Consider the following 27,008-nt stretch of genomic DNA (forward strand, 5'->3'; position numbering starts at 1 on the left):
GCCTGTATAATGCTTAATCGTTTAGAGGCAAATGTATGACCAATTCAGATTAGAGGTCTTAACCATTCAGACTCTATATAAATCTTAACCATTCAAAGGCAAATGTCTGAACCATTCAGACATTTGATCGTAAAACAAACAGTCTGAATCATTAAGTGCTGAACCAGTAAAAGATCTAAACTAAGAGCCAACATAAACAAACAGTATCAAAAAGTTTCCTCCAAAAAAAAAATCAAAATTTCATATTTTCACCACGAAAATTTCAGTTTCCCTCTCATCTCCATTCTAAACCCTAAGAGCATTCACATCCATTCCACCATTTTTTTCACCCTAAATTACACTAAAATACACTACATTTTCTCTCTCCTTTTCAATTAAATAATATATTTTTATACCTTTATCATTATCTTTTCTCTCTCTTTCACTCACAACCACTTTCAAAATATATTAAAAAATTATAGGGGGTGAACAGTGTCTTTTCAAATATACAGATAAACAGTAACATTTTCTCTCTCCTCTACTCACAACCACTTTTTATACTCTTCATATTATAAAAACCCTACTCACACAATTTAGTGGAATGGATGCGAATGCTCTAACTCTCCTTCTCCAATTGTAAAACACTCTGTCTCCCCAAAACTTATGGTAGTTACAGTAGTTACAGGTTTCATCTTTCAAATTCATGATTTCAAGAACCAAATCTTTTAATTTCTTCTCGTTTCAGTTCAAAATCATGCCACCTTACATCCATCTGCTTATTCAACTCCTCCCAAAATGCCACCCTTTCATTCTCCACCCGCTTCACCATCACCCCACCCCACTCCCTCCCCACTGCCTCCCCGGCGACGGTATCGCATTTGGGGGAGAGATACTATCACATCCTCATTTAATCTCAACGAAACCCTAACCAATGGAACCTACAAATTAACCACTATTATGAATCCTTGTTAAATCAATTTTTCGATGAATTCTTCCTTCGCACTTCAATTGGCCTCCAGATTTGTCTTCCTCGCCCCAAATTTCTGAAGAATCTCTTTTGGATGTTGGTTTTCAATTGCATAAAGAGGTGATTCAGGTGGAATCGTCTACCTCTGATGAGCGGCAAACAAAAGCGTAGGTCGAGCTTAACCCAAATATAGAGCGAAGGTGTTCTAATGTTCTGCCCACAGTTTTCTCGGCTAAAGGTGCGGTTGTGTTAAGTATGGGTCATACTACCTCTTACTGTTTGTATGTTTCTACTATATTGTTTAATTTGAATTTGCGTTTTGTATTGTTGTTAAAGATTGGTTGATAAAGAGAAATTCCAGGTACGTATGTGAGGAGGGAATGTTCCCTAAAAGAACGAGAACTTTTATGCGGGCGGCTCATTGATCGGCTTATACGACCATTTTTCCCTGCTGGATTTTATCATGAGGGTCAGGTATGTGTGATAGAATGGCTTGTTAGTTGTTTTCTTATTAACAACTTTATATTGTACTTTTTTTTCTCACAGTTAGTGATTTTTTTAGGTGATGTCTAGTGTGCTTTCTTCAAATGAGAAACAAGTTCCAGATGTAATGTGTTCTGCACTTGCTATGTTTAAGTATTTTGCTATTACTTAAGTTTCCTCAACTTAATTTGAAGGTTACGTTCATATCAATTTATGATATATGAACAGGTGAAGGTGCCCTTTACTAGGGCTGTTAACGAGCCGAGTCAAGCCGAGCAAGGCCTAGCTCGAGCTCGGCTCGGCTCGAGCTCGAATTATAAATCGAGCTGAGGTTTAGGGCTCGAGCTCGACTCGATTATAAATTCGAGCCGGCTCGATTTAGCTCGATCTAATCAAGAACAGTTAAGTTAACAAGTATATAAGCACTCATACATGATTTGATTGCAACGTAATTAAGCCAAAGACTTAAATATGTAACTTTTTTTGGCCAAAGAATAAAATATGTAAGTATAGCTTATTATTCTTTTGTTGGTTTCACCTTGATTTTTATAGGGGAGGTGTTCCCTCAGTGTTTGTGTTCTCTGCGATGTGAGACAAAAGTGATTGTAGGATAATCAAAGTTTATGTATTAGAATCATATTATTAGTTATTTATTGATACTGATAGTGTATGTTTCAGAATCATATTATTAGTTCTTATCAGTTCTTTATTTGATCTCAGTTACATCATCTGCAAAACACATACACATAGTTGGATAGTCAAAGTGTACACATCAGAATCATATAAGAATTCACTAGATTCGTAATTGTAAGAACTAACTAAATATTGAGATTTGAATATATATAAGCTAACAAATTCACAATATTATGTCTCTATTAAAACTAATATATTAAAAATAAAATAATTCGAGCCGGCTCACGAGCCGAGCCAGGCCTAGCTCGGGCTCGGCTCGTTTTCAAACCTAGCCGAGCCGAGCTGAACCGAGCCGAGCTGGCTCGTTTACAACCGAGCCAATTTCAAGCCGAGCTTTTTTTGAGTTTTTTTCGAGCGAACTTCGAGCAAGCCGCGAGCTTTTTGAACACCCCTACCCTTTACAAAGCTACTCGCGAGCTACTCGAGCTCGGCTTGAAAAAAGCTTGAACGAGCTTAAACGAGCTCGAGTCTAAAAAACAAGCTACTTTAGTAAACGAGCCCATGCCCGGGCTTCACTTATTGAGCTCGAGCCGGCTTGCAAACCTAAACGAGCCTATTGTTTATGTAAATTTTTATTACTATATTAAATATATATTCAAATAATAATAAATTTATGAAAAAATAACTAAGTGCTTCTTTTAATCATGATTATTCATGAATATTGAAGTTGACTACCAAGGTTTTCGGTAATAAACGTGTTCAATCTCAGGTCATTTCAAGTTAAATAAGTGCTTTTTTAACTATGATTATTCATGTATATTAACTTGTAGTCGTCCATTTTCTACAGTTAATGATCTGCAACAATGTTACTTACAAAAATGGCGTCAACTAGTGAATCCATCACGGAACCACCATAAAAAGGATGCTGTTGTCATGCAAAGGGAAGGTATAGTTCAGCTTTGTCTGATTTTCAATCTGTGCGGTCTACATTTACACAATACCGGTACCTATGAATATGACCATTTCTATGTTTGTGTAGCAAAATTGAAATAATCACTAATGTTTATATTTCTCGATTAGTCGACTAGAAGGGTGATAGCAAAACTTAGATATGTGGAGCTCTATCATTCAGCTAACATTGTATCGAGGTATGTAATATGATTGCAGGTGTATGTCATTTATTTATTTTTATAGTTTATTAGAACAATAGGACATTTGTACTTAAAGTTTCATTATGTGCTTTACTACACAACATAGATTTTGATCATGATGATGAAATTTTTGCTACTGCTGATGTTTCAAGGCCTACAAAAATTTCTAACATCTCAACTGTGAGCCATTTCTATCTTTGGATTTTTGGAAAATATTGTAGTACTGTACACACAGGTGATCAAACACTGAAAATCCCATGATTGTTGCTAAACATGTATATTAAGTTGTTTTTTTTTTCATATTGTTAATGAACCCCTAGAAGCGCACTGTGTGTCCTGTAGTTGAACATCTTCATTTCTTGTATTTAACAGTCTTTACACCTACTACTACTTCTTTTAGTATGGAACTTGCTGCCCAGGGTTCATTTCAAACAAATCTGTAGTTAGTCGAAGGAATTTAAAGTTGTAATTAGTTGAAGGATATTTAAAGTTGATTTTTGTATAAATAATTTTGGTTAAACTTAGCATTTGTATCACGCATCAAAAATTGTTGGTATTGGCAAAGATTATTGGGTGCTTGTTTGGGTCAGGGAATAAAATAGTCGTGAATTGCTAGAGAAGAAAGTGACCTAGAATTGAGTAGAATTAAGAGAGAGAGAAAGTTAGCAAATATCATTGTTTATGAACACATAGCATTCTCTGCAGCTTTATTGTTTTACGTTCGATCGCACCTTAGTTGTTGCTCATAAACAGGAGCATTTGCTGATGCTTTGTTTATATACTATGCAGGGAATGAGAGAAGGTTGTGTTGTTACAACTTGCAAGTGCGGCTAGGAGTGACAGTTTGAGACAAAAGTATTGTTGCAAGTGCTCCTAGGAGTAATGCAAGTTATGTTGGAGTTGCTGCACATTTGTATATATCTTTTGATTAGAACTTAGAAGTTTATGTATCTAGTATTTAAATTTAAAACTTATGCATGGGTTTTGGTTTTTTGGGTTTTTGATGTTACTACTGTTTTAATTTTATAAACATTTGAAAATAAAATTGCTAATTATATGAAAATAGCCACATAGAACCACAACCAAATATGTGTGGCCAAATGATAGATAAAAGCCACACTTAAAATTACAGAATTTTGGATGGCTATAAATAACCATTAGCCACTTTGTTTTTTTGCTTGTGTGACGAAATGGTACCAAACGATATAGGAAAAGAAAATATGTGTGACTAAATGTTAGACAACAGCCACACAATCATCATTTTTTTTGTGTGACGAGATGATAACAAATGTCATATGGGAAACAAATACGCGTGACGAAAGGTCAGACAATAGCCACACTTAAAATTATAAAAGTGGTTTATGTGTCTAGTAATAGTTTTTAGCCACACTTACAATAAATTCATGTGACTATATAATAGAAACGACCATACTTACAGTAATTCATGTGGTTGTTATCTTTTAGCCACACTTAATGGACAATATGCTTAATTACAACAACCCTTTTTGCCACACTTTTTTTTAATTGATGTGGCTAAAACACATTTTTTTTTATAATTCATGTGACTATATAATAGTAAAAGTCACACTTAAAGTAAATACATGTGCCCGTTGCTATCCTTTAGCCACACTTAATGGAGGAAGTGCTAGATTTTAGCAAAAAATGTTGGTACCTTTTAGCCACATTTTTAAGTTCTACGGCCACTAAAAAGTGTGTGTGGCTGTATGATATCTACGATGACTCGAGCTTTGGTCACACTTGACCTGAAAAAAATAAGTGTGACGAAAGACATATAGTCACACTTTTTTTTGTGTGGTTGTATCCCTGTTTTGGCGTAGTGCATGTATTTTTATTTTATTTAATGACATAGTTCGATTAATATAAAGTTAATGTTTCTACCCGCGAAGTTCGCGGGTGATAACCTAGTATATATATATATGGAAAATTGGTTTTTAATAAACCAACCTTTGTCCCGTTGGTAAATAATAATCTTACCTACGTAATTGGTATACAATAATCCCACTTATCAACATGTTGGTACTCAATGAACTTCCGTTAATTTTTTTTAACTGAAGTTAGTTTTTAAGTTTTATTTATTACACAAACAGTCCCTATAGTTGTAATTTACTAGTTTTAACTATTTTAAAACTAGTAAATTACAGTCCCTTGAGGTTTTTTTGTTTTATAAAATAGTTAAAACTAGTAAATTACAACTACATGGACTTTTTGTGTAATAAATAAAACTTAAAAATTAACTTCAGTTAAAAAAAAATTAAGGGAAGTTCATTGAGTACCAACATGTTGATAGGTAGGATTATTGTATACCAATTACGTAGGTAAGATTATTATTTACCAACGGGACAAAGGTTGGTTTATTAAAAACCAATTTTCCTATATATATATATATATGTTATTTTTTAGATAGTAAACACATACCAATTTTAATATAGGCCCATTTACAAATAATTTTTTATGGTTTAGAATTTAGCCCACTTGACATTAGGTTTATTGAGCTCAATACTAATTTGATATTTTTTAATAGTAAGAAAACGTTATGGAAGGGCATATTTTTTCAAGCTCGAACAGGGTACCTGAATTCTCAAAGACACATCTGAATTTATATGTTGCATTTGGTGCATATCAGTCATCTTTCGGTGCATCAAAATTAGTAGTTTTGTGGGTTATATTCAATATTTTCTAAAAATAATATAATTATATAAATATAATAGCACAAAAGTCTTGAATATCATAAATGCATACAATAACGAATCTAAGTCCCCAACTACAAGTAGTGAAAACCAAAATTTGTGTACATAAATTGTTATATAGTCTGTACCTTGATAGTTGACACGTTGTCTTCCAATTGAAATTTGATATTCGTTTACATGTATTTGTATCAACCTATATTGCTGGTCATGTATCTCATAAGGTCGTGTACGAAGTTCAGAGTTGGATTTTATCAAGTCATGTCCTTGTCCGTTTTAAAATCCTGGGTTGTTTAGATATTTATTCAAAATGAGTTAATTTACTTTATCAAGAAGTATTATTCATATGTTTATTAATATGTATTTCATGTTGTATAATCTAACTATAAAAGAATAAAAGAAAATAAAACATTAAATATTAATACAACATTAAATCTATATATATAATAAACAAACAAGGTTTGGGACACGTGGCACTACATTGTGCAACCTCACTAGATTTTTGGCGGGAAAATTAGAGAAACCTGATGTTTCTACACGGGATCCGAATGAAGATAACCATACCCGCAAATATGACCCGGAGTATAAATCATGTAATAATCCATCATCCTTTCACCCTATGTTTCAGAAACCCTAATCTCCTTCGCCTCCATCGTTCGTTCTTACATCATTGGTCATCGATATCAAATCACCATTCTTTTGTAAACCCTAACCTTCCTTCCCCTTCATCATGAATCATCATTCTCTTCTCCAATGGTTAAACAAACCAGGTACCACTTCCGATTACAATAACAATCTAAATCGTATCACTTTTGCTCCTAACAACAATTGGAACATCATTGGGTCTTTCGATTTGTAGGGGATATTGGTGTAATCCAGTCAGGTTTATCTTTCGATCCTGATTTCTAAGTGTATTTTGTGTTTGTGAATTTGTAGATAGGGTTTCCATTTCCTCATCGCAATCCGATTTCAAATCTCAGAAACCCTATGCAATCCGAAGATATCTTTAGGTGCTTTCCTTTTGTGAAATTTATACTTTCATTGTATTATGATTCTTCATTCTAATATATTTTTTATTTGATTAATTTAGGGTGTGATTGGGGTTTCGTGGTACACAATCATCCATCCTTGATGACACTTTATTATTTACATTTATATTATTTTGATGTTTTTTTCTTTGTATGATCTGTGTAGGGTTGTTTTCGAAGCCCTAGATATCACATACATCTTCCTTCTCGATGAAGCCTCTTAAATCTAAACATTCAAGCATCAGGTATACTCTTTCATTCTCTGTTCTCGCTTTCATATGTTGTAGTTGTTGCAATAAGGGTTTATAAGAATTCAAGATACCTTTGTTGTTTTGTAGTCTAGGGTTCCGGTGGTAGAACTCAAGCAGATCGGTGGAAATAAAGACGAGTTCCCAGGTGTAGATGGTGGTTGAGGTAGGTCCCGACAAACTGAGGTATTTCCGACGACCTTCTTTTGATTTTATTAGGTCATGCGCTTTAGTTCTTGAATCCAATTTTTGTTGCTCTAAAGTTGCAGATCTAGGGTTTAACTTTCATGTGTGGATTTTTTAACTCTAAAGTTGCTTCTGAGGTTTGTTTCTAACTTTTTTTCATTTGAGAAATTTATTTGGGTTTGTTGTTGTTAGGTAGCTGGATGCCCATTCGTTGAACTTTTGGCGAGTTGGGTCACTGGTTTAAACTTATCATTTAAGTAAAAGAGTGTTCCACATGACCACGGAATTAGGGCACTTACTATCAGACAAAGGAATAGAAGTTTGTGATTAATAAAAAACCGCCGCTAAAGTGTTATAGAGATTATAGAATAGTAGAGTTCTCATGTGTAATGTTTTGAGTGTTGTGTGGTGTACATGGGGGTCTATAATGACAATATGTTCACTTTTAAGTAATTCTACTATGGATTTCAGGGGATCCATCTGCAATTTCTTCCATTTGTTGTGCTGCCTCTGCCCTTTAGTATCCTGCAGGTATGTTCGATATAATATTTTCGGTTAATTTAGTTGATATATTATTAGATCATGTTTAAAAATAACACGCCTCGAAAGGTTCAGAAGTTATCTTAGCATTAGTGTTGGAATCAATGGAATTTTGTTTGAAGTCGTGTGGTTCTAAAGCGAGTGCATTGGAAGAGTTATCAAATGCTATAAAATTGGCCCCTACAAGAAGGGACTTTATTGAAAGTGGTCGTTTGTTATTGGCGCAACTTTTATCTCCAACGGGTCATATGGGGTTAAGCTGGTCAAAAGTGCAAAAAGGTGCCCTGGTTTTTTCATATACTTAAAACCTTCTAAATTACTCATTATAAAAGCTTAACTACTCTTTTAACAATATAGTTTTATGAACTATATGTAAAATTAGTGAGTGGAGAAAAAGGATAGTGTGGGATAGTGTATTTCAAATTTGAAGTCTAGAAGTGGTAGATTCGTTATCAGAACTCAAGACACCTAATAGCCTTTTCTCTTAATTTCAAAATGTACTGAATAAAGTTCATGTTGTGTTGGCAGGTAACAAGTGTTAGTCGTCATCGAAAAGATTAACTGTATGATAATCTCACCAGTGGATGGATAAGTACACATTTGGAAAGCCTGAGCATTAAAAACCTGCAATTGCAAAGCCTGAGCATTATATGTTTCTGATGATTTTTTTTACAGTTTGCGATTACAGCAGCAATCATCACTGTGTGCACGATGGGCACTGTTTCAGTACAGTGATAAAACATTGGTGTTTGTCTATTTCTTTCTGTTTGGGCTCAGTGGCATAATGCTATCGTCCCTGATCTCTACTTTCTTCACACGAGCAAAATCGGCTATGGCAGTTGGAGCTCTTGCTTTTCTTGGAGCCTTTTTTCCTTATTATATGGTCAATGAAGAAGCTGTTTCTATGTAAGTTACTGATATATAATATTAACCAATGAATGGTGCAGTTATGTTTTATGATGATAATGGGCATTTGGATCCAAGGGTTAGTGAGCAAGAAATCAAGGAGGAATTTTGCACCTTCGGTGTTATCCGCAAGTAAGCGTGGAGATTTTGTATTCAATTTTTGAAGTTTAAGTTGTTAATTAAGTTCTGTTTGGTGTAAGTTGTTATTGTTGATTAGTGTGGGAGATCACTTGTGAGGTTATCTTGAAGGGAACTGTTAAGATTTGATTATTGTTCACTATTTAATTTTTTGGACCTTCTTCTCTTTTTTTGTTTTGATTTTGACAAACAGACAAGAAAATAACCAGTGCCAAACTGTCACTATGGTCGGAAATAGCTCCAGTAATACCGCCAGCAAGCCTATCCGTTAGTAAGTTTCTGAACCTCAAGTTAATCAATTCGGTTTATTCGGTTTAAAGTTTTTTTTCGTCGAAACGGGAAAATAAACTGAACAGATTTCAGAAACTGAATTATATTCATTTTGGTATTAGTTTTCCATGGAATAAATAAACTGAATAAATTGTTTTTAATGTTTTATACTGGTGTTTGTTATTGGATTGGGTTGGGTTGGGTTGGGTTGGGTTGGACTAGATAAGAATAGGATAAGCTTGTAACTGCAAGTTAAATGAAAAAAAAAACTAAAATAAGCACTATTTGATATTCAGTTATATTATAGATTTAAAAACGATAGAAAAACTACATAAGAATGGCAGGTAAACTGGCAACAAGCTGCGCTACAACCCTTTTGAATAGCACTATTTGATATTCAGTTTATTCGGTTTAATCAGTTTGAAACCAAATAATGAACACTCGTAGTTGTTGGCAATGACAACTGCGATTGTTCGGAAACCAGGGGAGCCGCTTGTGATACTTCTACTATTCTATGCATTTATCTAACATAAAAAGTATACTTTTACCAGGTGTAATTCATTAACAGCTAATTTATATCATCTTAAGCCCTTCGTGAATTCATCTAAAGCAAGAAACAAAAAACTCACCATACTTTTCAACAATCCTGACTTTGTTTATCTTCTTTGTTTGCATATAACATTTGCAAGAGTATAATGTTTGCCTGTGCTACATGTAGAAGACAACTTCAAATGCAATTTTGTGCTACAAAAGTGAGAGAAACTGCCACTTTTATTGCAGGTACCGACATTCCTTTGAAATATTGTTTAGATGTTCAAATTTCTCTAGACTAGACCTAGGTTTCTCTGTTTCTGTTTTCATGCAGAGTTAGGGGTGGCTAATGGGTGAAAAGGGTAATTTAATAGTATGGTTGAAACGAGCGAGTCAGTTAGATCAGGCTTGGCTTACTTTCTAACAGCTTTTTAAATGCTAAAAATAAGTAATGTGTAAATGATGGTTACAAAAACTATCATTACAAAGTTAGTTTTAATGTTCTCTTACAAAAATTCTGCATTCCTATATAGGAATTTAAAGATTCCAAGCTATGGCAAAGCTTGAGATTTCCGACCGGGGAGGCGGAAGTCACTGGACCTAAAAATTTATATAAAACCAGGGGTCGTAAACGTATATACTAAAAAAATTCTATACGAAAACTAAATACTCTCCACTACTGAGCGAAATGTTCTGGGGTCGGCTGCCCCCTCCCGCCCCTTAAAAGCTTCGCCCATGATTCCAAGATCGACTTCATGCTCATGCTTACATTCACAAAGCAGCCACTGGAGCTATAAGGTGAAGCTTCTGGGGTCATCTTTTGAAAAAAGAAGTCAAAATAGTTAACGATAATGCCAGTTCATTAATTTGACATGTTACCAAGTCAGATTACGTTAAATCTAAAATTTTGAAAGGTACCTTAGGTCATTTTCTAAAAGAAAACTTCGATGATTTTTCACTGCCTGGTTACCAATGGGTTACCTTTTCAAAAAATTAACCTATCTAAATCATATTTTGTTTTGTTGACATGGAAATCTTTGGTTTTTAAGAAATAGGTATTTGTGTCCATAAATATTTGATATTTTGTATCTAAAATGTTAACTTTGTTTAATTTTTTGTGATCCAGTTTGCGAAATCAAGTTTCTTATTTAATAAATAAATTAGTATTATACTTTTGTGTAGACAATTATTATAATATAAAAGGTTTGATCAAATAAAAGGTTTACCGGTAACATTTATTTGTAAATATGGATATAAAAAAACTTAAATTATTTGATCATATGCAGATATAAAAAATGAAACTTTCTAATCTGAAGTCGTACATCAAGAATAGGAAGATTTCAAGTCTACAATTATTTATGTCCCACATTGCTCACATTACTAAACATCATATATTTCCTTCTTTATTAAAGGCATGATAGCTGCACTCAAATAAATAAACCATGATTTACATGTTTGTTCCTTTGACTATAGTAATTTGGGGACACTTGTCAAATGGGTCAAAATTATCACTTCCACAAAAACATTAGCATCCAAGACGTATAAATTGTACATACAAATGCAGGAATGTCCCGATGGAGCACATGGAAAGTAGATGGAGATTTGGATCTTGATTATCCACATGGATGTAAACGAGTCAAACATGATTTTGTTTGACCTAAGAGAGTTTGAGCTTAATGTCTACTGGTTTAGTTTAGTGCTCTAGGTTCTATGCGTTCTCAATGACTTGGTGTAATCTATTTCTAATATCATATATTTGTGGATCATATGTATAAGTAGAAAAGTAGTTACAAAATAGGGTGTAGATGAGCTTAGCCGACCCGCTTTCATGCCATATAATTTAAGATGTCCTGAGCTAGACTCATTTAGAGCTTCATTTTTAAAGCTCAAGTTTGATTTGTAATATAATATAATAATTTTTTCAAATTTGAGTTTGACCTGGACTAGATTTGTTTATTATTTATTAATATTTAGAATTATTATATTTAAATGCATATGTTATTACTTTTACGTATGTATGTTTAGAATTATAAGTGGGTTAAAACTCGTGTATTATTAAAAGTTGCCAGTGTACATATTAGTCATATTATTTTCACGTGTTATCCATATCCTCTTAGAGAATAGATTGTCTTTTCACTCTTATCTATCAAAAAACAAAACCATAAAACAGACGCACTCGCCACAACGCGCAGACATTCTCACTAGCAAGTGAGATTTCTTTTTATTTGAAGTTTGATTTATTTTAATTATATGTATGCAGCTTTTACACTTCCTTTCAATGTTTACTGAAAGCCTAATACTTGGTTTGTTCCACACATACATCTTCCATTGTGTGTAACCAGAATACCATTCAACATGCTGAATTCAATATGATCAAATTAGGTGAAGCAAGAGACGAGAAGCCAAAGAAAGTGCAATATGAACTTGTATTAGTCTCTGCTCTTCAATGGGTAATTTATTAATCACATCTCTGAACCTGTATCATTTTTTTAGTAATTCAAACTAACAGGCGGGTTGACGGGTTTGGGTTAACAGATAATCTATGAACCCGAAGACAGCAGATTTATTATTCGAACACTCTTAACATCAAGTAACCAGAAAACTACACGTGTGTGACCCGTTTATCTAATCGAGTAAAACGGGTTGGCGAGTTCTAAACTGGTGGTAATGAAGTTGTAAATGTGTTGGGGGCTTGCCTTATAATATATATTTTTTATATTCTAAATTTAAACGGGTTGATGGGTAGCCGTGTTTAATTGTACGCTTAAACACGTTAACCCGACATCCCATGTTTAATAAAAGGGTTAAATGTATCAACGAAACACAACTTTTTTATCTAACATGTTAGACATGACAACCCAAAAGCTAATAAATTTTGTGTCTTATCAGTATCATGTTTCGGGTCATCCTTAAATTTATGTAATCAAAGGCGAATGCCTGGTGTGCCTAGGGGCTTAGGCGAGGCGAGGGTTGGCGCCTTGACCAGACACAAGGCGACCTTTGTGATCAGGCGCAAGTGATGAGAGCACCTTGGTCTAGGGACAATATAGGTGGGGCGAGCACCATGGTTCTATACTTCTGTCTAGGCGCATTACATGCCAAAATTAAACCAATCCCATAAAAAATTGAACTAGACCAACCTCATGTAGTTAGCCATAGATAATAGACATACCAATTCTAAGCTGCTCGACTCTTTCTAATTATTGGTTGATTTTTTTGTTCAAAACTTATTTCTCCACATAATTACCAACGTTTTTCTTATGTAATTTATAAAGTTCAAAGGAGTGATAATACTTCAAGATATGATTAAATTAATTAGAAGTGGATAAAGTTCTATGTATCTTTGTTAATGTTGTGATCATGTTGTGATGGTATGATTTTGAGGTTGTAATTTTGACCTGTTTAATTATGGCTGGGTAGATTTGGGTTTATACATTTTTTAGGGAAAATAAAAAGATTTACGCATCTGAAGGAAAATGTGTCAAATTGGGGGTTTAGTGCTTATAATTCTACAAGTTCTTTTACATGTGATGCTCATTTAACAACTTAGTTTTATAATTTTGTGATTATGATAAAGTTTGTGTTCATATATAGTTATTTATTTCAGATGCTGAGATGAAATATGTTGTTGAGTTACACAATTGGTGTGATCCAAAAAAAATATGGGTAATAGGCCCCTTTGGCTATTCATCCACCATGGCGTGTCTTCTTAGGCATTTGGCAGAGGCGTCTTTGAGAATTCACGTACCCTGTTCAAGCTTGAAGAAACGTGCCCTTCCGTAATGTTTTATTATTTTTTTAAATCAAATTATTATCAGGCTTAATAAACCTGATGCCAAGTGGGCTAAATTCTAAACCATGATAAACGATTTGTAAATAGACCTATATTGGAATTGTTATGTGTTTATTGTTTAAAAAAATATTAACATATACATATATCGGATTTTTTTTTACAAATCATGTGCCCCTCGAAATCATGGGCCTTGTGCGGAGGTCCTCCCCGCACACCATCAAAGCCACCACTGGCGTATGGGTTGCGAAAACATTTTTATACAGAGATCTCATCATGAATTAAAAAGGAATTAGTTTTACATGAAAACTTTGAATACATATGGAGGCAAAGTTGGAATAGTGATGAAACCGAACAAAAAATTTGTGATGGGAAGGGAAACAAGAAACTAAGAGGTTCAAAATGTTATTTATGTACCTTTTATTATTGAAAACTAAAATTTCCTAACCCGGGATGTTCCCGGGTGATAGCCTAGTATAGATATAAGTAAATAAAACATCTATTAACAATAAATGCGAATCACAAGGTTTGAATTTGTGACATTACTGTTATAATCCAAGTGAGTTTAACTTGATAGTGTTTAATTGAAATATGATGTAAGAAGAATGCCATTTACTAGGTTTGAACCTCAAACCTCTAGTGTATAAGTCATAAACCTTAACCAATGAGCCACAAAATCATTTTGTTATATATATTCAGAATTCTGGTTACTTAAGTTAGAAATCCGATGCTTTTTAATGAAAATCCGATGCTTTTTAAGGAAAATCTGATGCTTTTGAATAGAAATTTGAAGCTTTTTAATGAAAACTAGAGGTGCACAAAAAACCCGAACCCGGAAAATAAAACCCGAACCCGGGTTTTTTCTTACCCAGTTTGTACCCGGGTTTTTGTAATACCCGGGCCCGGATTTCATAATACCCGGACCCGGGTTTTCGAAATACCCGGACCCGGGTTTTCGTAATGCCCGGACCCGTTGTGTACAAAACTTCTTTTGAACGTTTAGAGCTTGTGTGAGGTTTTTTTGAGCAAATTTCAAGGAATTCAATATGTATAAATAAAGGTTTTCATTATATTTCTATATATATATGCCAAAAAAATGAATTGAAAAACCCAATCTATACCCAAACCTGAACCATACCCGACCAATACTCAAACCCTAACCGACCAGTACCCGAACCCTACCCGGACCCGGAAATAGGGTATTCTAATACCCGGATATTGAAAACCCGAACCCGGGTACACAACGTATAGATTTTCTAGCCAATACCCAGACCCGAACCCGACCGGGTATGGCCTATACTCGAAAAGTCAAAACCCGATCATACCCCTACCCGGGTATAAACCCGAACCCGGGTATTAAAAAAACCCAGTTTACAAAGTGGGTCTTCAAAAATAAAACTGATGAAAGGGGCATTGTTATAAAAAATAAAGCAAGGCTAGTGATTCAAGGTTTCAGGCCGTATAACAGATTTTTTTCTGAATAAAAATGAGGATTCATCTAACACAAAAATGAGGCCCACTTAATAGTTGCTCACATAATCAAAATCAACTATTTCAAGATTTTTGATACTTGTTGTTGGGGCTGGATTTTACTATAAATGATCCTTATACGTGATCCTGACCAGTGATCCTTGTTTCTTTGGCAGATAGTGATCCTCAGCCAGACTTCAGGATCAGGATCATGGGACGATATGGTGATCCTTACACTAACGGTCACTTCAACTTGTTACAAAATTGTTTTGCAGGAACACCTAGCATGATATGCCCTACACATCATGATCCAGGGACGCGTTTTCACAGATATGGCAAGAGCTAAATTGGAGATAGACGTTGTACCGGATATGGAAACTTAGCTTGATTAATGGGCAGCAATTTAGGCTAGATTATCTTTATTTCTAAAGGGGTAATGAGCTGATATTTAGTCATTTTACCTAAAATAAGTCACACACACATGTATAAGTACCCGTCTTCCTCATTCGGAAGGACACACAACATACGACACAACTCTCAAACACTTAGACACTCAGTGATCCTTGTACTCAGCTCATTACTATCCGAAGTTGTAACTACATTTTTATTATATTGAAGTTGGTGATCGGTAGTTGCCATCACCCGAGGTTTTTTATGCCGGAGATCATACATTGATCAAGGGCTTTTTCCTCGTCTAAATCATTGTGTCTTTGTATCTTTATCACAGAAGTGATCCTTTACTTTCATAGCTAACCAAGCATCATACCCCGTTTACATAAAGTTTGGTTACATTATCCTTGTGTGATTTTTGACCAAAACAGTTTGGCGCCCACCGTGGGGCAATTGGTGCTTCATTCATAAGAAAATCTTTTGTTCGAAATCATTTCAAAGAGTTACATGGCTTCATCATTGAAGAACACCTCCACGGCAATGTCTGCAGTCACCTCAGCACAAACCACTCTACCTCCTCCACCGGCAGGATCCCAGAGAAATGCTGAGAAGAGACCAACCCCTTCTTTCTCTAAACCTCCATCTTCTTCTGCTATGAATTCTTCTATTCCCAGTACTAGTGATGTGTTTGCTTTAATTTTGCAGATGAAGGATCGTATGCAGCGGCATGATGAAACTAATGACAGGATCCTCAGGGAGATTGGAGATCTCAAAAGACAAAAGAAAGCGGCAGAGGATCATTCCCCACTGATGCCAAAATCCTTGAGTTTTGAGACTCCAATGGTCACCTCTCAGCCATCAGGGATCCCAGACGTACAGATCACAGGGGAGACGAGAGGATCACATCTCAAGTCAGCAGCAATGACTCAGACATCGGGCTCGTATTTTCAGCCAGCAGGATCCTATCCTCAGTATATGGGATCCTTCATGAATCCGGGAGCCTATCCGGGGGCACAGCAGTTTCAAGGATCCTACTTTATCCCAGGATCATTCCAGGGTCAAGGATCCTCCTTTATTCCAGGATCACCCCAGGTTCAAGGATCCTCCTTCGTTCCAGGATCATCCCAGATACCAGGATCCTTACAGATGCCAGGATCCCTAAAAAGTTTGCAAACAGGGAGTTTAGATGTCCATCAAGGGGACTTCATTCCAATGCAGACCATTGCTTCCACTGGTCCCTCCGTTGTTCCAGAATCCCAGCAATATGGATTCCCTAACTTGAACCCAATGGGAGGTAACACTTTAAATAATTATCCTATCACTAACATGCAGGATACAGGTACCAATCACGCTATGGCCAGGGAATTACAGAAACTAAAGGACATGATCTCAAGTGTTCCAGGGGTAGTCAAGCCTATCCCAGAGATTGCAGATGGAAGCCACAAGGTATCACGCTTTGCACCACCAATTTGTGATGCAGAGGTGCCCAAAAGGTTCCATATCCCTACCATGAAGCTGTATGATGGCACAACGGATCCAGAGGAGCATATAGCACAATACAGGGAAAGGATGGAAATCAATCCTATCCCAGAAAAGTTGAAGGAAGCATGCCTATGTAAAGGATTTGGTTCCACTCTAACTGGATCAGCTCTTAAGTGGCTGCTAAGTCTTCCCCCTTACTCTATTACTTCATTTGCTAATTTAGTTAATTTATTCAATAACCAATTCTCTTGTAGTAGAAAATTTGAAAAATTAACTAGTGATTTGTACAGGATAACTCAAAATCATAACGAATCATTAAGAGATTATATAACTAAATTTAGTAAAGAATCCTTGGATATTCCCAACTTGGATATGGCTACGGCTGTTGAAGCCTTCAAAATGGGACTTCTTAAGGATTCATTATTCTATGATGATCTTGTTATGACACCTTGCAGGAACTTAGATGAAGTAAGAACTCGAGCACTCAGGTTTATCCGGCTAGAGGATGACAAGAGGATCCAGGAGAGACAAGCGGGATCCTCAAAACCGGAGAAGCAAGGATCCTCCTTCAAAAGCAACAAGTTCAAATCCTACCAGAGGAATGAGAACAAGAATGTGCATGCTGTTGACCAAGAAGAGGATGATGAAGAATATCCTCCAATCTCAGAATATTGTTTTTCCGTTGATAATCATGAACTAATCCTTGCAATGCAGAATCTAGGTGAAAAAGCTAGGTGGCCCAGGAAGAATGACAAACCATCCGGGACTAAAGACAAGTCCAAATGGTGTGCATACCATGAGGATTTCGGGCATCTAACTGAAGATTGCATAGCCTTAAGAAAAGAAATTGGATACCTGCTAAGCAAGGGGCATCTAAAGGAATTGTTGGGAAGAAAAAAGCAAAGGACCCAGGATCCTGAAAGGATCCCTGAAAAGGCTCCAGCACCTCCGGCAAACGCACAAGTGATTAACTTCATATCCGGAGGATCAGACATTTGTGGAACATCCTTCTCAGCGGCCAAAAGACATGCAAAAGAATCAAAAATGGATAATGGAGAAAGGCCTATTAGAACCTCAAGCGTCTCAGAAGGAAAGATGATAACATTTGATGAGGATGATCGCATTAATGTTCAGGATCCTCACCATGATAGCTTAGTTATCACTCTCTTTATCTCTAACCATTTTGTCCGCAGGATCCTTATTGACGGAGGGAGCTCAGTGAACATTATCCAGCTTGATGTCTTGAAGAAGATGGGAATCCCAGAATCAGACATCACACCAAGATCCTCCGTGCTTGTGGGATTCAGTGGAGAAACGAAGAAAACTCTGGGGGACATCAAACTCCCAATCTACGTGGAAGGATTACATAATTACCAAAAATTTTGTGTTATTGACTGTTTATCTTGTTGCAACGTTATCCTTGGCAGGCCTTGGATACATGACATGAAAGCAGTTCCATCTACCTACCATCAATGTGTGAAGCTCCCTAGCCCATGGGGGATAATCAAGATCGACAGTAACCAGCAAGAAGCTAAGGATTGCTATACCTCATCCATGAAGCCAACCTCGAGGCCAAGGGAGCAATAGCAATTACAGTATCCTCCGAGGAACGTCTTGGAGGCAAGGGAACAAGATGTAGATGAAATCCTCTTGGATCCTAGTGATCCTGAATCGAAAATCTATATCGGACCAGGGATCCTTGGCAAGATGAAAGAAGACATGATATCCTTCCTCAAAAGAAGAAAATCTACCTTTGCTTGGAAACATGAAGATATGACAGATATATCTAAGGATATTATTACTCACAAACTTGGCATTGACAGGTCTATCAAGCCAATCCATCAAAAAAGGAGGAAGTTTGCACCAGAAAGGAATGCCATTATCCAAGAAGAAGTAGAGAGACTACTTCGAGCAGGTATTGTTAGGGCTGGATTTTTACTATGAATGATCCTTATACGTGATCCTAACCAGTGATCCTTATTTCTTTGGCAGGCAGTGATCCTCAGCCGGACCTCAGGATCAGGATCACGGGACATTGAGGTGATCCTTATACAAACGGTCATTTTCGATTACTACAATATTATTTTGCAGGAATATCTAGCAGGATATGCCCTACATATCATGATCCAGGGACGCGCTTTTACAAATATGGCAAGAGCTGAATTGAAGATGAACGTTGTGCCGGATATGGAAACATGGCTTGATCTAAGGGTAGCAATTTAGGCTAGATTATCTTTATTTCTAAAGGGGTAATGAGCTGATTAGTGGTCTATCTACCTAAAATAAGTTACCTACACATGTATAAATACCCGTCTTCCTCATTCGGAAGAACACACACAACATACGACACAACTCTCAACACTTAGACACTCAGTGATCCTTGTACTCAGCTCATTATCATCCGAAGTTGTAACTACATTTTTATTATATTGAAGTTGGTGATCGGTAGTTGCCATCACCCGAGGTTTTTTATGCCGGAGATCATACATTGATCAAGGGCTTTTTCCTCGTATAAATCATTGTGTCTTTGCATATTCATCACAGAAGTGATCCTTTACTTTCATAGCTAACCAAGCATCATACCCCGTTTACATATAGTTTGGTTACATTATCCTTGTGTGATTTTTGACCAAAACAGTTTGGCGCCCACCGTGGGGCCATTGGTGCTTCATTCATAAAGAAAATCTTTTGTTCAAAATCATTTCAAAGAGTTACATGGCTTCATCATTGAAGAACACTTCCACGGCGATGTCTGCAGTCACCTCAGCACAAACCACTCTACCTCCTCCGCCGGCAGGATCCCAGAGAAATGCTGAGAAGAGACCAACCCCTTCTTTCTCTAAACCTCCATCTTCTTCTGCTATGAATTCTTCTATTCCCAGTACTAGTGATGTGTTTGCTTTAATTTTGCAGATGAAGGATCGTATGCAGCGGCAGGATGAAACTAATGACAGGATCCTCAGGGAGATTGGAGATCTCAAAAGACAAAAGAAAGCGGCAGAGGATCATTCCCCACTGATGCCAAAATCCTTGAGTTTTGAGACTCCAATGGACACCTCTCAGCCATCGGGGATCCCAGACGTACAGATCACAGGGGAGACGAGAGGATTACATCTCAAGTCAGCAGCAATGACTCAGACATCGGGCTCGTATTTTCAGCCAGCAGGATCCTATCCTCAGTATATGGGATCCTTCATGAATCCGGGAGCCTATCCGGGGGCACAGCAGTTTCAAGGATCCTACTTTATCCCAGGATCATTCCAGGGCCAAGGATCCTCCTTTATCCCAGGATCATCCCAGGTTCAAGGATCCTCCTTCGTTCCAGGATCATCCCAGATACCAGGATCCTTACAGATGCCAGGATCCCTAAAAAGTTTGCAAACAGGGAGTCTAGATGTCCATCAAGGGGACTTCATTCCAATGCAGACTATTGCTTCCACTGGTCCCTCCGTTGTTCCAGAATCCCAGCAATATGGATTCCCTAACTTGAACCCAATGGGAGGTAACACTTTAAATAATTATCCTACCACTAACCATGGATTCATGCAGGATACAGGTACCAATCATGTTATGGCCAGGGAACTACAGAAACTAAAGGACATGATCTCAAGTGTTCCAGGGGTAGTCAAGCCTATCCCAGAGATTGCAGATGGGAGCCACAAGGTATCTCGCTTTGCACCACCAATCTGTGATGCAGAAGTACCCAAAAGGTTCCATATCCCTACCATGAAGTTGTATGACGGCACAACGGATCCAGAGGAGCATATAGCACAATACAGGGAAAGGATGGAGATCAATCCTATCCCGGAAAAATTGAAGGAAGCATGCCTATGTAAAGGATTTGGATCTACTCTTACTGGATCAGCCCTCAAATGGCTACTAAGAATTTAGATGAAGTAAGAACACGAGCACTCAGATTTATCCGGCTAGAGGATGACAAGAGGATCCAGGAGAGACAAGTGGGATCCTCAAAACCAGATAAGCAAGGATCCTCCTTCAAAAACAACAAGTTCAAATCCTACCATAGAAACGAGAACAAGAATGTGCATGCTGTCGACCAAGAAGAGGATGATGAAGAATATCCTCCAATCTCAGAATATTGTTTTTCCGTTGATAATCATGAACTAATCCTTGCAATGCAGAATCTAGGTGAAAAGGCTAGGTGGCCCAGGAAGAATGATAAACCATCCGGGACTAAAGACAAGTCCAAATGGTGTGCATACCATGAGGATTTCGGCCATCTGACTGAAGATTGCATAGCCTTAAGAAAGGAAATTGGATACCAGCTAAGCAAGGGGCATCTAAAAGAATTGCTGGGGAGAAAAAAGCAAAGGACCCAGGATCCTGAAAGGATCCCCGAAAAAGCCCCAGCACCTCCGGCAAATGCACAAGTGATCAACTTTATATCCGGAGGATCAGACATCTGTGGTACATCCTTCTCAGCGGCCAAAAGATATGCAAAAGAATCAAAAATGGACAATGGAGAAAGGCCTATTAGAACATCAAGTGTTTTAGAAGGGAAAACGATAACCTTTGACGAGGATGATCGCATAAACGTCCAAGATCCTCATCATGATAGTTTAGTTATTACTCTCTTTATTTCTAACCATTTTGTCCGCAGGATCCTTATCGATGGAGGAAGTTCAGTCAACATTATCCAGCTTGATGTACTGAAGAAAATGGGTATCCCAGAATCAGACATCACACCAAGATCCTCCGTGCTTGTAGGATTTAGTGGAGAAACGAAGAAAACTCTGGGGGACATCAAACTCCCAATCTATGTGGAAGGATTACATAATTATCAGAAATTTTGCGTTATTGACTGTTTATCTTGTTGCAACGTTATCCTTGGCAGGCCCTGGATACATGACATGAAAGCGGTTCCATCTACCTACCATCAATGTGTGAAGCTCCCTAGCCCATGGGGGATAATCAAGATCGACAGCGATCAGCAAGAGGCTAAGGATTGCTATACCTCATCCATGAAGCCAACCTCGAAGCCAAGGGAGCAATAGCAATTACAGTATCCTCCGAGGAATGTCTTGGAGGCAAGGGAGCAAGATGTAGATGAAATCCTCTTGGATCCTAGTGATCCTGAATCGAAAATTTATATCGGATCAGGGATCCTTGGCAAGATGAAAGAAGACATGATATCCTTCCTCAAAAGAAGAAAATCTACCTTTGCTTGGAAACATGAAGATATGACAGGTATATCCAAGGATATTATTACTCACAAACTTGGCATTGACAGGTCTATCAAGCCAATCCATCAAAAAAGGAGGAAGTTTGCACCAGAAAGGAATGCCATTATCCAAGAAGAAGTAGAGAGACTACTTCGAGCAGGTATGATCAGAGAGGTAAAGTATCCTAAATGGTTAGCCAATGTGGTTGTTGTCCAAAAGAAAAACGGAAAGTGGAGGGTATGTGTCGATTTCACTGATTTGAATAAGGCATGTCCCAAGGATCCTTTCCCATTACCCCACATTGACTCCATGGTGGATGCAACAGCGGGGCATGAACTGTTAACTTTTATGGATGCATCATCCGGATTCCAACAAATCCAGATGGAACCATCTGACCAAGAGGATACAGCCTTTATGACCCCAACCGGTTTATATTGTTATATTGCCATGCCTTTTGGACTAAGAAATGCAGGTGCAACATATCAAAGACTGGTAAATATGATGTTCAAAGATCAAATTGGAAAAACTATGGAGGTGTACATAGATGATATGGTGGTCAAGTCAAAGAAAGCTGAGGATCACCTAAGGGACTTGGAAGAAGCATTCGATATCCTTGATAGTTACAACATGAAACTTAATCCTTCAAAATGCCATTTTGGTGTTAAGGCAGGAAAGTTCTTAGGATACATGGTAACCCAGAGGGGCATTGAAGCAAGCCCAGAACAAATCAAAGCATTAATAAATATCAAGTCTCCTGCCAATGCCAAGGATGTTCAAAGACTAACAGGCAGGATAGCAGCTTTGAACAGGTTCATATCGAAATCCTCAGAAAAGTGCAAAGAATTCTACGATATCCTAAGGAAGAATAAGAAGTTCGAATGGACTGAGAAGCATGAAAATGCTTTACAAGCCCTTAAAGAATATATGTCCTCAGCACCAGCATTAGCAAAACCGGAGAAAGGAGATGTGTTATCCTTATACCTAGCGATATCCTCAACCGCTGTAAGTGCAGTCCTCGTCAAGGATCATGAAGGTACACAATATCCTATCTACTATGTAAGTAAAAGTTTGCTTGATGCCGAATCCAGGTACTCACACCTCGAAAAACTTATCCTTGCATTAATCATGGCATCCACTAAGTTAAGGCATTATTTTGAAACCCATACTATTGTTGTTAAAACTAATTTTCCAATTAAGAATGTCCTCAGGAAACCGGATATGTCAGGAAGAATGGCTAAGTGGGCAGTGAAGCTTAGTGCCCATGATATAAGATACGAACCAAGAACAGCCATTAAATCTCAAGCATTAGCTGACTTTGTGGCTGATTTCAGTAGTGATCTACAAAAGGAAGCAGAATTGGAGGTCCAACAGCTGGATGAGACCAAGGATCCTTGGATCCTACACACTGACGGATCCTCAAATATCAAAGGCACAGGGCTAGGGATCCTACTAAAATCGCCACAGGGGGACATAATACCCCACTCCATAGCCTGTGAGTTCCAAGCAACTAACAATGAGGCTGAATATGAAGCCTTAATTGCTGGCTTACAGATTGCTAAGGATATGGGGGTAAGATATCTCGAAGTATATGTAGATTCATTATTGATCACCAATCACTTTAATGGATCCTATGCTGTTAAAGGTGAAAAACTAACCAAATATTTAGAGATAGTCAAAGAATTGGCACTCTCTTTTGTTTCTTTTAGCTTAACACAGGTACCAAGGGAGGATAACACGGAAGCTGATGCATTGGCCAACCTAGGATCATCCTTGAAGATTCCAGAAGATATAAGTATCCCTATCATCCATATCCTAGCTCCTGCTATTGAAAAACAGGTGGCCATGGAAATAGAAGAGGATACTGCAATGATCCCTAGTGAAGAAGCCCAACCTAATTCAGGATCATGGATCTCACCGATCATGGGATATTTGCAACACGGGGAGATCCCGATGGGAGAAAATCCTAGAGCTTTCAGGATTAAGGTATCTCAATTCACAATTCTGAATAATGTATTATATAAGCGATCTCTTGCAGGACCATATTTGAGATGTATCGAGGATCCTGAAATTGAAGAGGTGTTGAAGGATTTCCATGAAGGAGATTGTGGAAACCATACTGGGGGCAGAGCTTTGTTCTCAAGGATCCTTAGAACAGGATACTACTGGCCAACCATGAAAAGGGATGCTACGGAGTATGCTAAGAAATGTGATCCTTGCCAAAGACATAGCAATATCCTTCACCAACCAGCTGAATTACTACACCCCATACCATCCTCTTGGCCATTCATGAGATGGGGAATGGATATAGTTGGCAAGCTTCCTAAAGCACCTGGTGGAAAAGTATTTATGCTTGCCATGACTGACTATTTTTCCAAGTGGATAGAAGCTGAAGCCTTTGCTCAAGTCAGAGAGAAGGAAGTTATATCCTTTATCAAAAGAAACATTATAACCAGATTTGGCATTCCCTCTGAAATTGTATGTGATAATGGCTCCCAATTCATTGGAAGCAGAACCACTAACTTTTGTGACAGTTGGGGAATCAAGATGATAACATCAACACCAGTTCATCCACAAGCCAATGGTCAAGCAGAATCATCCAACAAGATCATCATCAACAATCTGAAGAAGAAGCTAGGATCCAAGAAAGGAAAATGGGCAGAGGAGTTACCTTATGTGCTATGGGCTGATAGGACAACTCCCAAGAATGCCACTGGCCAAACACCTTTCTCTTTAGTATTTGGGGCAGAAGCAGTGATCCCAACAGAGATGGTGATCCCAACTGCTAGAACAAGTGCTCGTGATCCTGAAGAAAATGCTACAATCCTAGCTCAGGATTTGGATACTATTGAGGAAAACAGGGATCTAGCTAGGATAAGGATGGCAAGCTACCAACAAAGGATGGCTGGTGCCTACAACAAGAATGTCAGGATAAGGAAGTTCCAAGTCGGAGATATGGTGTTGAGAAAAGCATTTCAAAACACCATCAATCCTGCTGACGGGAAGCTAGCACCAAAATGGGAAGGTCCCTACTTGATTGAAGCCGAAGCAGGAAAGGGGGCATACAGGTTGCTAACCATGGAAGGAAACTTGTTACCAAGAGCCTGGAATGCTGTTCACTTAAAGAAATATTTCATGTGAACATGATCCTTCCTGCATGTGATCCTTACATTGAAATATCCTTGAAGGATCCTGGAGATATCGGTGATCCTTACTCAGGTAATATGCTTATCCTAAAACTATTGCATTTTCTTACTTTTTGCCTAAGGATAAGGATCATGTATCCTTCATCCTCTACTCACAAACCATTTGAGTTATGATAGTTCAGGTATCTCCAGCATATCATCAAAGATCTTCAAAAGCATCACAGATCCTCGGGTCCAACCCCAGTTATCCTTGGGATTATCCCCAGTTTCCGCCAGCAGCGCACGATGATCCTGATATAGTTCACGTCTTTGGGATCAGTACCCACTTTCGGGGCTGGCGACCTCATCGTACTGGCTATACCCAGGATCCTACGTATAATGGTGGACGCACCATACATCCGTTCCTAAGGTTTCTAACGTTTTCACGTTAGCTAAGGTTTTGACATTTTCATGTCACTAAGTTTGGATAGTTGCCAGAAAGGGCCATACTCCAGTTTACATACGATCCTTTGGGCTTGTCCCCAGTTATCCTTTGGGCTTGTCCCCAGTTATCCTTTGGGCTTATCCCCAGTTATCCTATGGGCTTGTCCCCAGTGATCCTCCGGGATCATCCCCAGTTATCTTTTTGGGCTTGTCCCCAGTGATCCTCTGGAATCATCCTCAGTTATACTTTGGGCATGTCCCCAGTTACTCATTTATCTTTTATATCGGCTTAGTCCCGAGTTATACTCCATTTTTCAGGTCTTCGAAGTTAAACAATTAAGGATCCTTAATCCTTACTGTTCATTAAGATTTTTTACTTATGGTTATCCTGATTAAAGGTTAGGATCCTAACTCGGATCCTCAGGTATGATCCTTAACTACTTTTAATTTCATTATTCATTTGAATAACCTTTAGACCTTGACAACTGAACCTATGATCCTTAAAATAAACTATCTTGAAAACTTTCGATTATAGGATATTTGATCCAGGATCATATCCTAAATTTCTTAAACATAATTTGCTCAACCTTTCAAACAAGCATGTGTCAAAACAATTGAAAATCATAAAGGATAATAACACAAGATAAGCGACAAAAGTTTAAGATTTTATTTATTAAACAAAAGGATCTTTAACCCTTTCAAAAAAGTTGTCAAAATTACCTACCCAAAGCATCTACCAGCAATACGTGGCCCGTCCGCTGGGGTAGGTAAAGGGTGTCCATGATAATAGGTTCAAAAGTATTGCAGGGAAATTAAAAGGCGGCAGGATCACAACGGCTTCATTCCCCAAACAGAGGATCCCTCCACCATGTGTAATCCTACCTATTGTTCGAAGGATCCAGGATCCTTAAACCTAAGAAACTATTGTTTAACGTTACAGGCCATAATTGTTCAAATACAGACCATCATTGTTTTAAAAAAACATCACAACCACTAAACAAAAAAATTGGGCTCCGGCTATGTCTAGAAGTTTCCATCATTGCCCAATCTTGCAGCTCAAACCTTCGCTGCACCATCACCACCAGCTCCACTCGCTTCACCCTGATCCTTGCCAGCATCACCACCTTCCAGCATGGGGATCTCCTCAGCCTCATCCTCGTCCTCCAGGTCTGCCAGCCTTGCCTTCCAACCTTCAACATCCCACGAGCCTTTGTCAAAGGTAGGATCCTGAGCTTCCTCGGCCATCTGAAGTTGGATCTTATACATAGCAATTGCCGCGGAGACCTTAGCATCTTGGGTGATCTCCTGCTTCTCGTTATCCATATCAATCAACCTCTGAGCAGCCTCAGCCTTCATGACCCG

The 27,008-nt window shown here is 37.8% G+C and overlaps 1 protein-coding gene and 1 long non-coding RNA gene across 25 annotated transcripts; both read left to right on the forward strand.

Moving 5' to 3' along the window:
* Positions 1 to 592: 592 nt before the first annotated feature.
* On the forward strand, positions 593 to 4,222 carry LOC110884477. Of its 5 annotated transcripts, XR_004860286.1 has the most exons (7): positions 598 to 1,184; positions 1,283 to 1,420; positions 1,509 to 1,553; positions 2,910 to 3,008; positions 3,143 to 3,210; positions 3,320 to 3,393; positions 4,003 to 4,222. It is a non-coding gene; the product is annotated as an uncharacterized LOC110884477 (long non-coding RNA). The 5 variants fall into 5 exon arrangements; XR_004860285.1 differs by lacking the exon at positions 3,320 to 3,393 and having other exon boundaries at positions 593 to 1,184; positions 1,509 to 2,236; XR_002561203.2 differs by lacking the exon at positions 3,320 to 3,393 and having other exon boundaries at positions 2,910 to 3,065.
* A 2,270-nt stretch (positions 4,223 to 6,492) lies between these two features.
* LOC110884476 lies at positions 6,493 to 13,664 on the forward strand. Of its 20 annotated transcripts, none has more exons than XR_004860294.1 (12): positions 6,493 to 6,688; positions 6,855 to 6,928; positions 7,113 to 7,191; positions 7,285 to 7,380; positions 7,464 to 7,517; positions 7,852 to 7,911; positions 7,996 to 8,199; positions 8,449 to 8,958; positions 9,158 to 9,235; positions 9,924 to 10,014; positions 11,330 to 12,215; positions 13,373 to 13,664. XR_004860294.1 is itself a non-coding variant. In XM_022132188.2 (11 exons), the coding sequence occupies exons 6-11, from the start codon at positions 7,482 to 7,484 to the stop codon at positions 11,419 to 11,421; spliced, it is 462 nt and encodes a 153-aa protein (XP_021987880.1). In that variant the 5' UTR covers positions 6,505 to 6,688; positions 6,855 to 6,928; positions 7,009 to 7,028; positions 7,113 to 7,191; positions 7,285 to 7,380; positions 7,458 to 7,481; the 3' UTR covers positions 11,422 to 11,711. The 20 variants fall into 20 exon arrangements, 6 of the variants coding, with proteins under 6 accessions (XP_021987884.1, XP_021987883.1, XP_021987881.1 ...); XR_004860289.1 differs by having other exon boundaries at positions 6,494 to 6,688; positions 7,458 to 7,517; positions 7,852 to 8,199; positions 8,449 to 8,758; positions 8,868 to 8,958; XR_002561188.2 differs by having other exon boundaries at positions 6,496 to 6,688; positions 7,458 to 7,517; positions 7,990 to 8,199.
* The last annotated feature ends 13,344 nt before the right edge of the window (positions 13,665 to 27,008 follow it).

This window comes from Helianthus annuus, chromosome 6 (assembly GCF_002127325.2).
Source record: "Helianthus annuus cultivar XRQ/B chromosome 6, HanXRQr2.0-SUNRISE, whole genome shotgun sequence".
NCBI classification, from domain to species: Eukaryota; Viridiplantae; Streptophyta; class Magnoliopsida; order Asterales; family Asteraceae; genus Helianthus; species Helianthus annuus.

Coding starts and splice junctions, on each gene's coding strand:
- LOC110884476 (XM_022132192.2), top strand. CDS start 7,482: ATGTGTGGATTTTTTAACTCTAAAGTTGCTTCTGAG. Junction 8,959..9,157: donor ACCTTCGGTGTTATCCGCAA/GTAAGCGTGGAG, acceptor TTTGACAAACAG/ACAAGAAAATAACCAGTGCC. Junction 9,236..9,909: donor GCCAGCAAGCCTATCCGTTA/GTAAGTTTCTGA, acceptor CTTTGTTTGCAT/ATAACATTTGCAAGAGTATA.